At 43.8% G+C, this 15,669-nt stretch overlaps 1 protein-coding gene and 1 long non-coding RNA gene across 5 annotated transcripts in view; both read right to left on the bottom strand.

Moving 5' to 3' along the window:
• The window catches only part of LOC116667660, a 150,408-nt gene extending 143,745 nt beyond the window's left edge, over window positions 1–6,663 (bottom strand). The window contains exons 1-2 of the long non-coding RNA XR_004324609.1: window positions 6,565–6,663; window positions 1,084–1,214 (exon numbers count right to left, since the gene is read on the bottom strand). This is a non-coding gene — a long non-coding RNA (uncharacterized LOC116667660). The remainder of the gene's footprint in view (window positions 1–1,083; window positions 1,215–6,564) is intronic.
• A 1,205-nt stretch (window positions 6,664–7,868) lies between these two features.
• Window positions 7,869–15,669, bottom strand: part of TBC1D30 (TBC1 domain family member 30) — a 69,711-nt gene continuing 61,910 nt past the window's right edge. Inside the window, exons 12-13 of one of the 4 annotated variants that reach the window (XM_032493334.1) lie at window positions 14,944–15,150; window positions 7,869–11,497 (exon numbers count right to left, since the gene is read on the bottom strand). In XM_032493334.1, coding sequence (XP_032349225.1) covers window positions 10,728–11,497; window positions 14,944–15,150 — 977 coding nt within the window. In that variant the 3' untranslated portion in view covers window positions 7,869–10,727. The remainder of the gene's footprint in view (window positions 11,498–14,943; window positions 15,151–15,669) is intronic. The other 3 variants (XM_032493335.1, XM_032493336.1, XM_032493338.1) reach the window with 3 other exon arrangements.

The following is a 15,669-nucleotide window of genomic DNA, read 5'->3' as shown; positions in this document are numbered from 1 at the left end:
AAAACGCCTTGCACACTCACGAGAAAATGAGAGTGGAAGAGACAAATAACGTCTTAGTGTTGTTATGAACATAGTTTTGATCTCATGGACCCCTTGAAAGAACCTCAGAGACCCACAGGAGCCCCAGACCACACTCTGAGGTTTGCAGCTGTAGCCCACTGCATCAGTCCAGATTTTCCGCTGTCAAGATCAGTACAACAGAGTCACAGGTCCCAAGTCAGCTCATTGTCAGCATCTGGGAGGATTTTCACAGACTACAAACCCAATGGACCTGAACGTGAAAACACAATTGCTAGTGCAGCCATGAGCTTGCCCTGCTGAAAGGAGGCAGGAAGACCTTTCACCCAAGCCTACCTTACGCCATCTGGTTCAGAAACTCAGACCCAGGTCCCACAGAAGGCCAGATCTCCACCTCCCTCGCATGGATGAAATGCGGTTGTGACTAATAATATTATTACAGAATCCATCCATCTCTCTGGGTTGAGGTACCTAATTGTTTTTTGTCATTGTTTTTCTCGTTTGTTTCAGTTTTTTGTTTTTCGGTTTTTTTTGGGAAAGAGAGTCAATTCAAAGAAAATAAAATGGTAGCTTGGTATAATTCCTTTTTTAGAAAACACTTTTTTAAAATCTGGAAATCCAATGGTTGGATGTGACTTAATCATTAGTTTGCTATTTTTACATTACAGGTTGACCTGCTGTTTTTGGCAAGCCTTTACACAAATTTTGATGCTGAAACCCTCTTAAAAGTGTTTTACATATTCTTTCCTCTCTTGACCTTTCAAGCCACTTCAATACAACTCCAAGGTGACATCATAGTCACTATGTCCCTCCATGACGCCCAAAAGCACAACCAAGGCAAACTCAAGCAACAGTTCATTCTCTGCACCCAGTGGGGACAGGTTCCTGAGTGGGTTCCTTCCAGAGAACATCTCTAGGACAGTGTTTAAACGGAGGGCAGAACCAGGCTCTCTGGGACTGACTGCTTTGAGTGCAGAGCCTACGTTTCACTCTCCACAAGGATCTACAACACAGGTTCTCTCTCCCCACCCCACCCCCTGTCGTTGTAGAAACTTGGAAAGTTACCGTATCCATCAAAACCTTGAGCTGCTGGCTCCACAACCCAAATCAAAGCAGCCCAAGTGGAGAGGGGGTCTCTGGAGGAAATGCTCATTTACTGGAAACACTCTGCAGCAATTCCACGCAGCTCAGCAGCGCTAGGAAAATAAAAACAATATGATGTGTCAATTGTTGGCTGCCAAATTTTTAACACAGTAACATATTTGTACGAATATAAACAGGACACTAATTGAAAATTTTCTGACCCTTAGGTGAAGCACATTCTAATCTCCAGAGCTATCTGATCTACCTCTGTCTCTGTCTCTCTGTAAGATCTACCTTGTGACTATTACTATTTCTCTACCTATGTCTCTTATCTACACATATGATCCCAGTAACTTTTTACTTGTTGTTCCTTCTGCCTGGAACAGCTTTCCCTCAAATATCTGCGTGAGGACCTGCAGCCCGGGAGTGGTCCCTGCGGGCTCTGTGCTCTCTGGTCAGCTTCCTGTGACTCCCGCACAACTCCTGTGTCAACGGTACACTCCATGCACGTGGGAAGGGAAGGGACATACACAGCGTTCTTACCAGAACATCATTGTATGTTACTCAGTTACTCTGAGTTACCATTGTCATCCATGAAAAAGAGAGTGGGCCAGATCAGTGGTCTCTCACACTCTGCTCTCCAGGACCCCAAGGCCTCCACGGAGCAGCTTGGCAGTGACCTCAGGCAACAAGAGCAAAACCAAGTGGGGAGGGCTTTGGCCCCTCCACACCCTGCCCCCCTGGCCAACCAGAGTGGCTCTGAAATTGCTCAGATTTGCTTTGAATACAAGGTTCTGTTGTGGATCTGAAAAATCCAGAAATGCACCCTAAAACATACAGGAATTTAGTATGGGATAAAAGAGGCATTTCAAATCAATAAGGGGGAGATGAATTACTTAATCAATGGTGTGCTAACCAATGGGTAGCCATCTAGGAAAAAAATGCTAAGATGGAACCTAGTGCACGTCTTATACAAAAGTAAATTCCAGGTGGATCAATGATTTGAGCATGAAAAGTGAAACCCATAAAAGTCGTAGAAGAAAAAAGAGAATTTTCAAATAATTACAAAGATGTGGAGAAGGCTCTTCTAAATATCACACAAAACCCAGAAGCTATAAAAGAAAAGACTGATGAATTTGAAAAAATAAGAAATACTTTTAAATGTGTATATATGTCAACAAATTAGCATAAACAAATTTAAAGATAATCATCAAAGTAAGAAAAATATCACAAGTCACATTCCAGACAAGGACATTTTTCTTAGTGCATAAAGAACTTGTATCAATAAGAAAAAAAAAATGAGCAAAGGCTGTGAACAAAGGATATATAAATGAGTTTTAAATGTTAACCCCAAGCATATTTTTAAATGTACATCAAATATCTGACCAGAAAGTTTGATAAGATTGAGGAATGTGAGGGTAGATGGAATTGGGTATTTTCATACATCACCAATGAAAGTAAAAATTTATAGAACATTTGTGGACAGTAATTTGGCAGCTTTATTAAAATCTAAAATGCACAATGTTAACAAGTAATCCCATTTCTAGGAGTTTATCCTACAGCTAAACTTGCTCATTTACAACATAACAACAGATATACAAGAATATGCATATTCTGTAGGTGTGGAACTGGAAGCAAACAAACTCTCCAACAATGGACAAGAGGATAAATCCACTGTGCACAGTCACGTGGAAATTGACGCAGCAGTTACAAAGAATGAGGTCGCTACCGGCACAGTTATGGAATGACTTCCATGATACAGTAAGTGAAAAAGTTTCAGAAGGTTATTATGCCACTACTTATGAAAATGTCTGTGTGAATATGCTTGAATATGCATAAAAAGCATTTCTGGAAGGGTATGCAAGAAAACAGCAGCAGCGGTTTCCAGTGGATGGGGAGACTGGATGGATAAGAGACAAGAGAGACCTCGTTTTTCCTATGTACTTTTTTGTACATTTTACATTTTCACCACGTGCAAATACTCCTTTTTTAAAGTGAAAGTGTTATTTTGTAAATGTTCTGTTGCTTAAAAATATTGCAAACCACTGAGCTACATGATCTCCAGGTCTGACATTTAGTGATCCCATTTTTCCAATACACTTTTATATTAAGTGATTCCACGACTCTGATATGTTTCTCACTTGAAAAATGCACTAGAAACTTGGTCCACAGCTCCATATGCAAAAAACAGAAAAAAAAAATCTTTAAGCTTTTCACCATCTACTAGGTTCTGTTGCATGTATGTTTGTGGAGTTTATCACATGACAGTTACATGTGACCTGACTTTTTCACAGACTCAGCAAATTTGGGGTCCAGATACATACAGTCCCTGGAACAGCAATGACGCAAACCACTGCTCTCACAGACATACACTAAGGCAGGGCCTACAAAGTCTTCCCATCCCCTTAACACTGTGCAAGGTTTTCTTGAAATCCTCAAGGGGTGCTTCTCTTGTGTTCCCAAACAGGTGTGCTCCCAGCGGGTGCTCCCACCTGCCGAGCCCTGCAGATCCCTCCTCCACCCAGCCCTGCTGCTTCCCGGCAGACACCCACAGAGATGTGCTGCAGCCTCTCTGTGACAGAGCTGCCTAGGCACCTGAGAAAGGCTGAGGGGTGCCCTCTGTTTCCATTACACTCTGTGGGGACAGTTCCACAAGTATGCTGCCTGGACTCCCAAATGTGGTGGAATTTGGTTAAAACAACCCTTTCACGTTTTGCTTATGGTTGCTCTGCTCTCCACAGGACTTGGCTGTGAACGCGGATGGGGCTGGAAAGACAGGTTAAATTGGCAGAAAATGGTTTCATACTCAGAATCACCTCTCCTTCTGCAACAAGGAGAGACAGGCCAAAGAAGATTCAGAGGCTGGAGGGAAGAACTCTCTTTGTAGAACAAGAACCACACTTTCTGACTCTGTCACCAATTTATGCTCTGTTGTTATGATGGGGAGGACAGAGCCAAAAATAATACAGTGGTCTGAATCACTGTAAATAAAAATATTAGCTACTTTTTATTGACTGTACCCACTACTTTGCCTTCTTAACTTGTAATCTTCATAAAATCCCCGTTTCAATGAACAGATTTTTTTATATGAATGATAGAAACCTGACCAAACTGGCTAAAACCAAAAATCGGAATGTTGACTGATGTAATAAATGGTGTAGAGAGGTTAATTTAGCTTCAGGTATGGCCTGATCCAGGGGTCATCTGATATGAAAAGGGCCTGGTTTCTGTTTCTCAGCTCTGCTTGTTCAGTGTTGACTCATTTCTCCAACAAATTCTCCCCTTATGATTACAAGACGGCTTCCAGCAGCAATCCTGGGTTTTTTCCTTCCAGGTTCAAATCCACTAGAAATAAGCAAGTCAGATTCCCCAAGAGTTCAAAACAAGAGCCCAGGAATTGGGCTTTGCCCATGTGCTTGACCAAAGATCAGATACCATGGAGGGGGAAGATGGAGAGTCCTGAGTGGCTTATGTTGGGCCCTGTGCTCCTGAGGCATCCACCTCACCTGACACACATGCAGAGAGTTTTAAGAGAACTGACTCCTAAGGCAAAATCAGGGCATTGTTGCCAAAGGAAGGTAGTTCATTCTAGGCAGCAAAAACAGCAGGTGTCCACAACAATGAGGCTGAAACTACTCTGATTGCACAGATGTGGAAATAGAAGGTCCCAGATGTTAAGAAATTTATACAAAGCCGTATTATCAGAAAGTGGCATAGATTGGATCTGACCCTATTACTGTGTGTGATAAGACTAAAATGATGAGTGGGTATTTCCCAGGCAACCTGGAGCAAGGAGGGTGCTCTGGGCAGAGGTTAATGACCACGCAGAGGTGTGGGGAGTGCAAGGAGCTCTCAGGGAATTTCAGGTTGTTGTATGCAAAGTTCTCAGACAGTGCAAAGCAAAGAGCTCAGGCTCTGGTGCCAGAGGGATCAAGACTCTATTATTCACCACAAGGTGACCGTGGCCAAGGACACAACCACTCACTACACTTTTATCATCTCTAACATGGACAACGTGCTTTGTGAGGTTCTTGGGAAGAAAATGCCAGTGAGACAACACATATAAAGAAGCGAGCACAGTGCCTAGCAGACAGGACCTCAACAAATGGTTGATGTTACCTAGCTGGTAAGGATAGACTGCAGAAGGCAGTGAACGGGAAAGACGGTAGAAAAATAAGGTGGAAAAACAGCTACGGGCCAGATCAAACTAAGGTAAAGGTTTTAGCTTTTATCCTCCAGACAATGGGGGATCAACTGAAGGATTTTGACCAGAGGAATAGTCTGATCAGTTTCTCATTTTAGAATGATCATTCCAGCATCAATAGGTAGCCACAGCAACAGAGAGACGTGGGGTGGGGTGGGAGAGACTAGTTGAAAGACCATTAAAATAGGTTGACCAGTGGTTGCCAAACCTAATTCAGTATCAGAATTTCCAGGGGAGGTTTTTTGTTTTGCTGTTGCTTTGTTTTGTTTTAATAGATTTCTAGACTTCCCAGGGGCTAGGAGACAACTGGGTTGAGTTATTACCTAATTCTCACCCAGAGAGCTGTCAGCCCCTTTGGGAAAATGATCCACCTCCCTCGCAGTGATCAGCACTGCCTAAAGAAAAACTAGAAGTGTTATAAGAATATGCAGAAGGAACGTAGATATTAAGAAACAGTCACATTTCTGGGGTTTTAACCTTAAAAAGAAGACTCTGAAGGGCACTGAAATGCAGAGTGGAGCAATCAGAAAAGGCTTGCCTGTGCTGGAAGGAATGAAGAGAATGGGACAGAGCATGAATTTGCAGAAGGTCATTGGGCTTGATCAGAGCTGAGCACCAGAAAAGAAGTAGACTCAGCTTCAGGAGATAGCCAGCAGGGAACCTCATGGGAGCTGATCCAACCCCAACAGTCTATGGGTCTCCATTCAGTCCCCATTTGATTGAGCATAGGTGCCTTTGTGGAAGACACACTGCATGGTCCTGCTTTTAGCCATTATCCAGTAAGGGCCTCCCATCCATGGCTGTATCCCAGTGACCCTGACTCCAGACTTGGCCAAAACTGTCATCTGAACAGCTGCGTGTGGATGATAAATAACTGCCATTTCAGTAACGCAGATACTCATGGGTCATTGCCCTTCCACCCTATGGGTGAACCATAATTCACTCAACCATTTCCCCTATTCTCAGATGTTTCCATTATTTCCAAATGTCCTCTAGTAAATTTAACACTGCAATGAAAATTTGCACATAAAACCTTAACTGCTATCATTTCCAACTCTAAAATGTCTACTATTCTTTGATGAAACCTTGGTACTTTCTCAAGCTCAAGTTACCAAGTCCCAAGGACTAGCCTTTCCTTCTCAAAGGATGTAATTAGAGATCATTTGATAAATTTTAATATTTGTTGGTTTGGTTTTTTTTAAACCCGTGGTGAGCAAAGAATAAAAGATATTTTCCTTAACCTGCTAAAAGATACCTACCAGGAATCTCAGCAGACATCTTACTTAAAGGTTTTCTTAAAAGTCAGGAATGAAATATGAATGCCCATTATCACAGCTTCTATCAATGCTGGAGGTCCTAGGGGGAAAAAAAGAAACTACTGCCTCATCCAGAGGTGTAGGAAAACAGGCATTCTCGTTGACTGCTTGTATCTTAAGTTCAATCTTTAAGGATGGCAATTTGACTATATACATGTATACTTGTTTTTTAAATGCACATACTTACTGACCCTGCAACTCCACCTCGATGAATATACCCTAAGAAAAGTCTTAGGGCTGTACACAGAGATATAAGTATTAGGGTCTTCTCTCCAGCACTATCTACAATCAAAGCCACCTGTCTGAGATACACACTACCATACATAAAGTAGGTAATGAGCAAGCATTGACCACATACCACAGGAAACTATATTCAATATCTTATAACAACCTATAATGGAAAACTGTACAAATACAGATAGATGTGTATAACCAAATCAGCTTGCTGTACACCTGAAACTAACACAATATCGTAAATCAGCTATACTTCAATTTAAAGAAAAACCACCTGGTTGACAACAAGGCACTGGATATGTGAATTCTGGCATGAACACATTATGAAATACTAGCCCCTGAGAACGATGCTGGGGAGGAGCATATGCTGGAAGGAAAGCTTCAGCTAGTTTCCCCAGTATAAACTTTTTGCAGAGAGTGGCATGGGTGTACACACACACACATAAAAGAACATACTGGAAAGACCCATGCTAGGATACCAGTGATTCTTTGTGCTGTTTTTCAAATTTTTTTAAAACCTGTGTCACTTTTCTAATTAAGAAACATATTTAAAATGCTGCCTCAGATGATGGCTGTGGGCAGCAAAAGAAAGTGGCACAGAAAGAGTGAAGGGAGATTGTGTGAGGGGAGGCGGCAGCAGCTCTAAGCCGGACCACGGCTCTCTGTTCATCTAGAAGCCATAAGACCAAAAAGCTACATTATGTCCTTATTGCTCGGTTTTATTATAACAAAGAAAAATGACAGATCTACATGTAGCTTTAATACACACACATACATTCACACACATATAGACATTCTTGAGGAAACTTCTTATTTATATTCAGGAACCCATCATTCTGCCAAGTCCTTGGCAGATCATAGGCCATCCTGCAACCCAGATAGATTTTACTGGGCTGTTTCCTTGGTTCACATGACCCGGGCGGGGTTAAGCTGAAGAGAAAAGAGAAGGGGGTGGGGAATGTCACAACAGCATTCGTCGCACACGCTCAGATAAAAAAAAAATTCACAATAGCTACAACCATGAGAATCTTTATGCATTTATCTTTGTAATCAATACAGTTCTTCAGAACAAGAGAGACCAAAAAAGGGAATACAATAGTCCAGTTACAGCCCTATAGGTTGACATTACAATCTAGGTTTAGATTATCTGGAGGCTTTTCGAAGAGGACTGAGGTGCAGAGACATCTGGAGTTGACTCCCGACCTAAGTGCTGACAGGGCACAGACATTTCTAAACAATAAAGGAACCACTACTTGGTAAGTACTTCTGGTGCTGGCATACAGTGTCCAATACAAAGGAAGGTGAAAGTCCATAGTGGTCTTCGTACATGCTGTGTGGTAGAGGTGACAGCAGAGTTCTTTATTTCCTAAAGTCGGCAAAGTTCATAAAGTGACTAATTCACATGGTGATGACATAGTACAAGCATGCACTTTAACGGTACAGAGTGCTTTAACAGGAATCTGTCGGTTTGTAAAATCCCAGCAAGGTCATTTTTACTTCAAAGGACTATTATCCTTTCAGTCATTTTATTCATTCATTCAGCAAATACTTCTTGCAAACCACGTGCCATCTCACCCATCCCTTTCTCAGGAAGACCAACACCGGGAAACTGGTACAGCAGGTGCTCCTAACCCTAAGGGCGGTTGGTAGACAGTGATGCACAATCCTCAGAACTGTAGTAAGTGGCTACACCGCATTACCCGTGTCCCTGAACCCAGACCCTCTGGGAGCTGGGAACTTGGAGCTGACTCAAGAGAAGAAAGTACAATTCTCTATTCAAGTCAGACATCCCTCAAGGAGACCATGACTATTCTGACTCACTTGAGGCGGGGGAGGAGAAAAGAATATAAGGTGGAATCATTCTTAGCTGTAAAGTTTAGCAGATAGAAGAAAACTGTGTCATTTGCTTAACTTTGGAAAAGGCAGTGGGTCTCAGCCCAGCGTGGGGGGAGGGGCATATGCAAATTAATCCCGACTCTCCACCTACACACCCTCCTCAAGACACAGGCTGTGGGCGTGGCTGCTTTTTAAGAAGCTGCATACTAACTTCGGATGGCATGGAATTCAAGATCAAAACCGCAATAACTTATTAGTCATATTTTCCATCTTCAATTCTTTGGCGGGTAAAAACACCACAAAAGGGGTAACTCTTCTTGTGCACGTCATTCTTGTGTTCTCTGTTCAAAAAAGCCCGCACGACAGCATTCTTATATAAACTTCACACGTTATATTTATATAAAAATTAGTACCTCTCATAGTAAAAACCCTTCCTAAAACTGAAGCTTTGGTTTCCAAATTAGCAATCCAGTTAAACTGAAATCAATATTGACCACATCAACAAAATGCCTGCAAGCCTGGCCAAGGTTTTTGAGAAGAGGATAAAGATGCTGAGTCTATTCTTCTAGTGATGGTGGGAGGAGGGGACTGAGGAGTGAGCCTTTCGTCCAGCCAAATAGCAGCTACGTAAAGCATTCTTAAAATGAACCACCTTTTCAGGTAAGGTCAGAGCTGGTTTTATGAAACGCCATCACAGGACTCTGTACCATCTGGAGAAAGGTCCTTGGAGTCAGGAGGGAGTGCAGCGAATGGTTTCCCAGTCTTGATTTCTAAAACCTACGTAGCCAATGCATTTGTGTATAAAGAGCATGAAATCCGCCGATTGCACCGGAGGGAGTGTGGCCGAGTCACACTGAGTACCGGGAATATTGACCTTGAGTATCTGAAGTGCTACTTCCCCTCTGCGCAGCTCAGAGCTCCCATCTGCATAGTGGGGATAACAGGTGGTGTCTCTGACCCGCTGGGACGGGGGGAGGAATGGGTGAGAGAGAGCCAGAAAGCACTGAGGCCTTCTACAGGGAAAGGCAGTGTTCCAATAACAAAGTACTCAACAAAGTACCTCAATCAAGAAAAAGCACAAAATTCAAGTAACAGTTGTAGGTGCTATGTTCTGGCTTTTGCGCAGAGGCTTCCCGCATCTGCAGTGGAGAGCTGGTAGGTAAATGAGCTGTGTGGCACAGGATGCCAGACAAGCTCCATGTAGAGCCCATTAATCACCCCACCACTGAGGACCAAAACTCTCCTTAAGAGGAGAACACCAACCTTGGGGAAAGCTTAGTGGAATTAGCAAGCTGCTCAGAGCACATGCTTAATGCCTATCCCATTTGTGTCCTCTGCATAAGATCTTCAAGTTGGTGATCGACTTTCATTTCAACAGATAAAGGTTTTCTTCATTTTGCAGGTGGAAATAGAAGGTGAAAGAAAGGCTGTCTAGATTTTTCTCCTGCACCTTGGTGGAAGGATAAAAACCAGTTTTGAGACTGGCTGAAGGAAACTACAGAAGGAAACACACACACATACAAACATTCCCCTCAGTAGGGCATGAAGAGGGAAATGGGGAAGTTTTTTTGCAACTAAGAAACTTACTTTCTTGTTACAGTTTCTGACCTAGCAAGCTGGTGTGTGCATGCTTGAGTATTGAAAACACCCAGAGAACTGGAAGGTTTTGGGGAGGGGGTAGTCACGGGGATCCCACAGGCCCTCAGAACAGGAGAAAGGAAAAGGGGTTAACAGTCTAGATACAAAGTCTTTTTTCAACAGCTCACAATGAAAAGTTGGAAAAACTTCACACGTTAAAACCACAATAATTTATTTCACCACAAGAACCCACTGTATTAGTGATCGGTGGATGGGAAGATGTTCCCATTCTAGCTCCCATTATAAAACTTCCAATTCCCATCTTTATAGACTGTTGCTCATCTCTGAACCAATCTATTCGTGTTCACTGGACAAGTGATGCTCTTCTGAAGCCACTGCGCCGGAACCCTCCTGCCACCGTGAAATGGTGAAGGCAGGTGCGCGGTTTCTGAGCGACGTCACCGCTTCTTCGTGCCACTGTTCCCGCCGCTGGGCTTGCTGAAGCTCCTGCTCATGTGAGGAAAGTGCACGGTTGGGGTTCTTTCCGTAGGACCATATAATCCCAAATTCCTGGCAGTGGCGGACTTCCGCAGTGGCTTGACGCTGGGGAAGGGGCTGAAGATGGGGGTTTTCGGGGGGCCGCCCTGGGGAGACTTGCGGGTGGCCTTGTTTTCTCCAGGTGCATCGGGCGGCTCTGGGATGTGCACGCTGGGCTCGGGGCCAGCAGCATCCTCCATCGGGTTCAATTCCAAGGCTTCTAACTTCACCTGGACGGCGGACACACCGGCATCGGCATCCCCGAACAGCGGCTCCGGGGATTGCCCTTCGATGGTCCTCCCCGGGCCCCCGTCGGAGCTGCCGCCTTCCCTTCCAGCTGTCGCGGCACAACCGGAGGAAAAGGCCTCCGCGGCGCCCAGGTTGTGAGTCTTGCCGCCCTCATTCTGCTCTTGGATCAGCCCGATGGTGTCCCCGCAGCCCAGCTGACTCTTGGTCCTTGTCACATTCTTTTTGTGGACCCGGATGTGAGTCCGCCAGGGAGAATTGAGCTTCGTCTTAAGGTCTTCATAGGGGACAGGAGATACTTTGCCTCCTGTGTGACCCGAGATGTGGATGACAGCATTCTTGGCAGCTCTGTGGGACAATTTCATCTTCTTTCCTAAAAGAAGGTGGTTTATAACTGGAGAGCTGTTTACCTGAGATGGGAGAATGCTGGTCACTGGCCCTTTGTCTGAAAGAAACGTTGAAAGGTTGTGTGAAAACGTACCACAGAGACAGACAGCCATCACTGAACAGGAGTCACAAACAGGTTGTCCCCAGATCCCACATATTTCCCAGGTATGGGGCAGAGTTGTGTAACTGAAGGCAGCAGGAACTGAATTCAATCCTAGAGCCTGGGGTACCAATTCCTTCCTTTTCAAAGAGGAGGAGACAAGGGGCCAAGAATACAAAAAGGAACAGACTGACCCCTTATTACTAAGTAGAATCCAGACTCCCGAATGCTTTTTATGAAGAGATTTTGTCTCTGAGAAGCAGCCTCGGAAGTCTCGTATCTAGGAAATCTTTGAAGATTTTTTAAAACAATAAGCCAAGCATTATGACCATATGGATTACCAGCTGTCAGCTTCCAAGATGTAGGAAAACAACACACTGCATATTATTAAGTGAGAGACAGCAAAATGAGAGAAGTGCTAAGAAGGTGGTAAAAATGCAGTGAAGTCACAGCTACCCAGTGCCTGGTCTCAGGTATGAAAAACCACTCCTGTGTCCTCAATGGACGTTTGAAAGCAAACTGAAAGCTGGAAAGCACCAAAAGCTGTGTTCTCCTGGAGGGCACTGTTGATAGTATTACGGTTCTCCTGTGGCTGTGACCAAGCCCCTACTTCCCATGAAGCTTCAACACTCATGGCCCTGGGGATGGCGGCAGCAGGGCGATCGACAGGGAGAAGGCCCCTCCAGCTTCGTGTGAACGACCTTGTGTTGTGGCTGAACTCCCTCCCATGCTTCTCAACCGCTGTCCTCTATCTACCTCTGCTCACAGTCCAATCTTCACTGAAACTCTGACAACTGTTTCCTCTGCACCCTGTCTCCTACTACCTGCCTCGGTCACTTTACTGTCTCTGTGATTGACCTGTCTGCACAGTCCCTCAGCCTGCCCAGTTCCATCCTAAACATTGCCCCGACCTGCCTTACATGAAAACTATCTAACTCTCCTCTTCTTCTCTTTGACTCTCCCAGCTCTCAGACTCTCGATCTAACTATACCTGGGACTGAACCTTAGAGACTGTTTCCTCGATCCCTCCACCTTCTCGTAACTTCTCAGTGTCTCTCTGGCTCACTTACACCCCTACCCAGATAGATGTACGGCTGATCACTTGGACCACACCTCACCAATAGCCACACATTCCGGACATCCCCATCCCTTTATCACACGTGCCTGCAAAGTGCCACTCTAGATCCACAATGCACATTCTTTCCAAAAAGGGAGCTGCTAATAGCTGCTGGGAGAGGGGAGGGAGGAGGGAATTACACAGGCATGTGGAGAGATATCCCTTCAAAGTCATAACTTCCTATTTTGTTAGGTCCTCAATCCTCTGAACAAACGTCTTTCTCTCTCTTACTGCTTCCAACAGCCTATCCAAATCTTCACTACTTTAAGCTCCCACCCAACCTTCAACTTACTCCCAAGCAAACAACGTTTCCTCCAGTTTCTTCACAAAAACAGAAGCTCTCAGATCTGAAATGCCTTAACTTACTGTCCCCCCTAACCTAAGAAGCTGGAACCTCAACCATCATCCTTACCACCTTCCTTTAAATCTCAGAAGCTAGGACTTTTCTCTCTCACTTGAGTTCAATCTCTCCACCTGTACTGCTAATCCTATCCTATACCATCTCCTCTAAAACCTTGCTACTCAAAGTGCGATCCCCACCCAGCAGCAGTGGCATCACCTAGGGCCTTACTCGAAGTGCATAATTTCAGCCCCACCCCACAGCTACCGAAGCAGATTCTCCATTTTAACAGAGCTCCAAGTGATGCACAGTCACACCAAAGTTTGAGAAGCAATGCTCTCGAACTTTGCCTTTGAGCAGCAATCTCTCCCTAAAAAGAACCACGTAAACCATGATCTTGAGCAACGGTCGGCAAGCTTCTCCTGTAAAGGACCAGACTGTAAATATTATAATCACTGCGGCGCAAAAGCAGTCACAGACAATATGCAGACAAATGGGCATGCCTGTGTTCCAATACAACTTAAATTTTATTTATTGGAGTTTCCAATAAAACTCCAATAAAAACTTACAAAAACAGGCAGCAAGCAGGATCTGACCTCCAGACCACAGTTTGCTGATTCCTGACTAGAGTACAGACACTGGGCTGATATAGTACGCAGTAGCAGTTGTTCACCATCTCACCCAAAGCTTTTTATTTTTTAACACCCTTATTGTGGTGTGATTCCTGTAAGCTATGCGTATTTCAATTTTATGAAGTTGATGCGCAATTTGATGAATTTTGATAGATGTATACACCAGTGAGACCACCACCACAATCAAGAGAGCTATCATTTCCATCACTCCCCAAGGTCACCAAAAGCTTTTGAAAGCAGATGAAAAAGAACGATATAAAGAATCAGAACGCACAGGGGTCTAGCCCAGGCCTGGCCACTCGCTGTAGCTATATAATCCTAGACAATTGCTAAGCCTTCCTGAATCGCCATTTCCTCAGTTTTTAAAAGGATAAAAGAATATCTGTCCTTGCCTAGATTCAAGAGCAAATAAGGACATGTGCATGCCAATGTTTTGAAAGGTAAAGTGTTATAGCTGTTAGTTTCTTTTGTGATTGCTTATTTAATGATTCAGGATAAACTAAGAATCTTGAAGAAGTTGCCTACTCCTCCCAGATAAGTGGAGGGTAAATTCAGTTTTTGTGCAAGACCAGTCACATGCTCACAAGCCTCTTAAAAACATGCCAGATGTGCATCTTGGTTAGTTCTGGACAGGCATCATTTTCATTAGGATTTCACTCAGAATAAGACAAACCAATTCCCAAACCAGCATATATTAAACAATAAAGCAGATTGTTCATCAGGATTTGGGGAATTTAAAGGAAAATAGAAGCTTGACAATCCTTGGAAAAGAGCATTTCCAACTGCAGTGCAATCGTGTTCTCAACAGACTCCCAAGACACTGCTAACCCATCGGCGAGGCGCAGTCATGGACTTCTCCTTTCCCCCCAATCACATCTGTTACATTTCTACTTACGTGACTAGGGAACAGCTTAATTTACTAGTGTGCAGATGACTAAATTCTGCTTTCAAATGCCTGAAATTTAGGAAGCAATAGCTCTAGAATGTCTCAAGTCCAAGGATTGCAAGGCTTTGCAACATTCCAATCATTTGTAAAGCCTTCTCCACAAGCATACATAGTAGAGACGCACTGAATACCATCAGTTGCCTGGTCCTTAGGACCTAAAAAGAAGCCATGGTCTTATTCTTCTTTAGAGCCTAAGGAACAATTAAAAAGTGAGAAGATAAGGAGGCTATTGTGCTGGGCTGTGCCTGCCAGCTGTGCTGGTGGGTGCTGAGCCACAGGGAGCAGTCATTCCCAGGCCACCCTGGGAATACTTGGTCTTCCTTTCACAGGACGACACAGAGTTGAACTTGACTCAGAGAAGCACATTACCTGCCCTGATATACACCTGATGACCCTGCTGCTGCTGCTTCTTTTTAATCCGAGAATATTGCCGCTTCAGCGCATTGATATCTGTGGTCATGCGTTCCATCATCATACTGTTAAAAGCTGCATGGTATTCACTTCGGCAGGAATTGATCGCTCCTGGACTCAGCTCCGCAATGTTATTGGACCTCAGACTCTGGTCCCCATTTGGTTCTGTATTCCAGGGCAGAGAGATACAGAGACAGTGTCACTGGAGGAGAACAGAACTAACTGGGAATCGATCACACTGTATAACCTTGTGTTGCATCTTAACCTCCAGGAAATTCTGAGCCACAAAAAAAATGTACACTAGAATTTGCCTAATCCTTGTTTTTATTTGGTCCTGAAAACATTCCTGCATTTTCATATTAGCCTGTGAGTCTGAACCGAGCTGTCTTCACTGTTTGATTTTATTACCACTTTTTGTGTTACATGGACATAAAATCAGCCGTTTCCAGATAAAAATCACTGCCATTTTCTAAAATGTCCTTAGAAAAATGTGACTCCAGAGGTTTAAAGTCAGGGTACAGATTTCCATATGACTGCATGAGGATTTACAAGGGATTAATAGTTTGCAGAGTTTAGTCTGTCATTATAAGAGAGTTTTTAAGTTAAAAATAGCACGACAGTCTGTAAGATTATCGAGACTTAAGATCACGGTGTCAATAGAAATGAATGTGTTTATTCATTTAA

Source organism: Camelus ferus, chromosome 12 (assembly GCF_009834535.1).
Source record: "Camelus ferus isolate YT-003-E chromosome 12, BCGSAC_Cfer_1.0, whole genome shotgun sequence".
Lineage (NCBI taxonomy): Eukaryota > Metazoa > Chordata > Mammalia > Artiodactyla > Camelidae > Camelus > Camelus ferus.
This window is presented reverse-complemented; position numbering and strand designations above follow the sequence as displayed.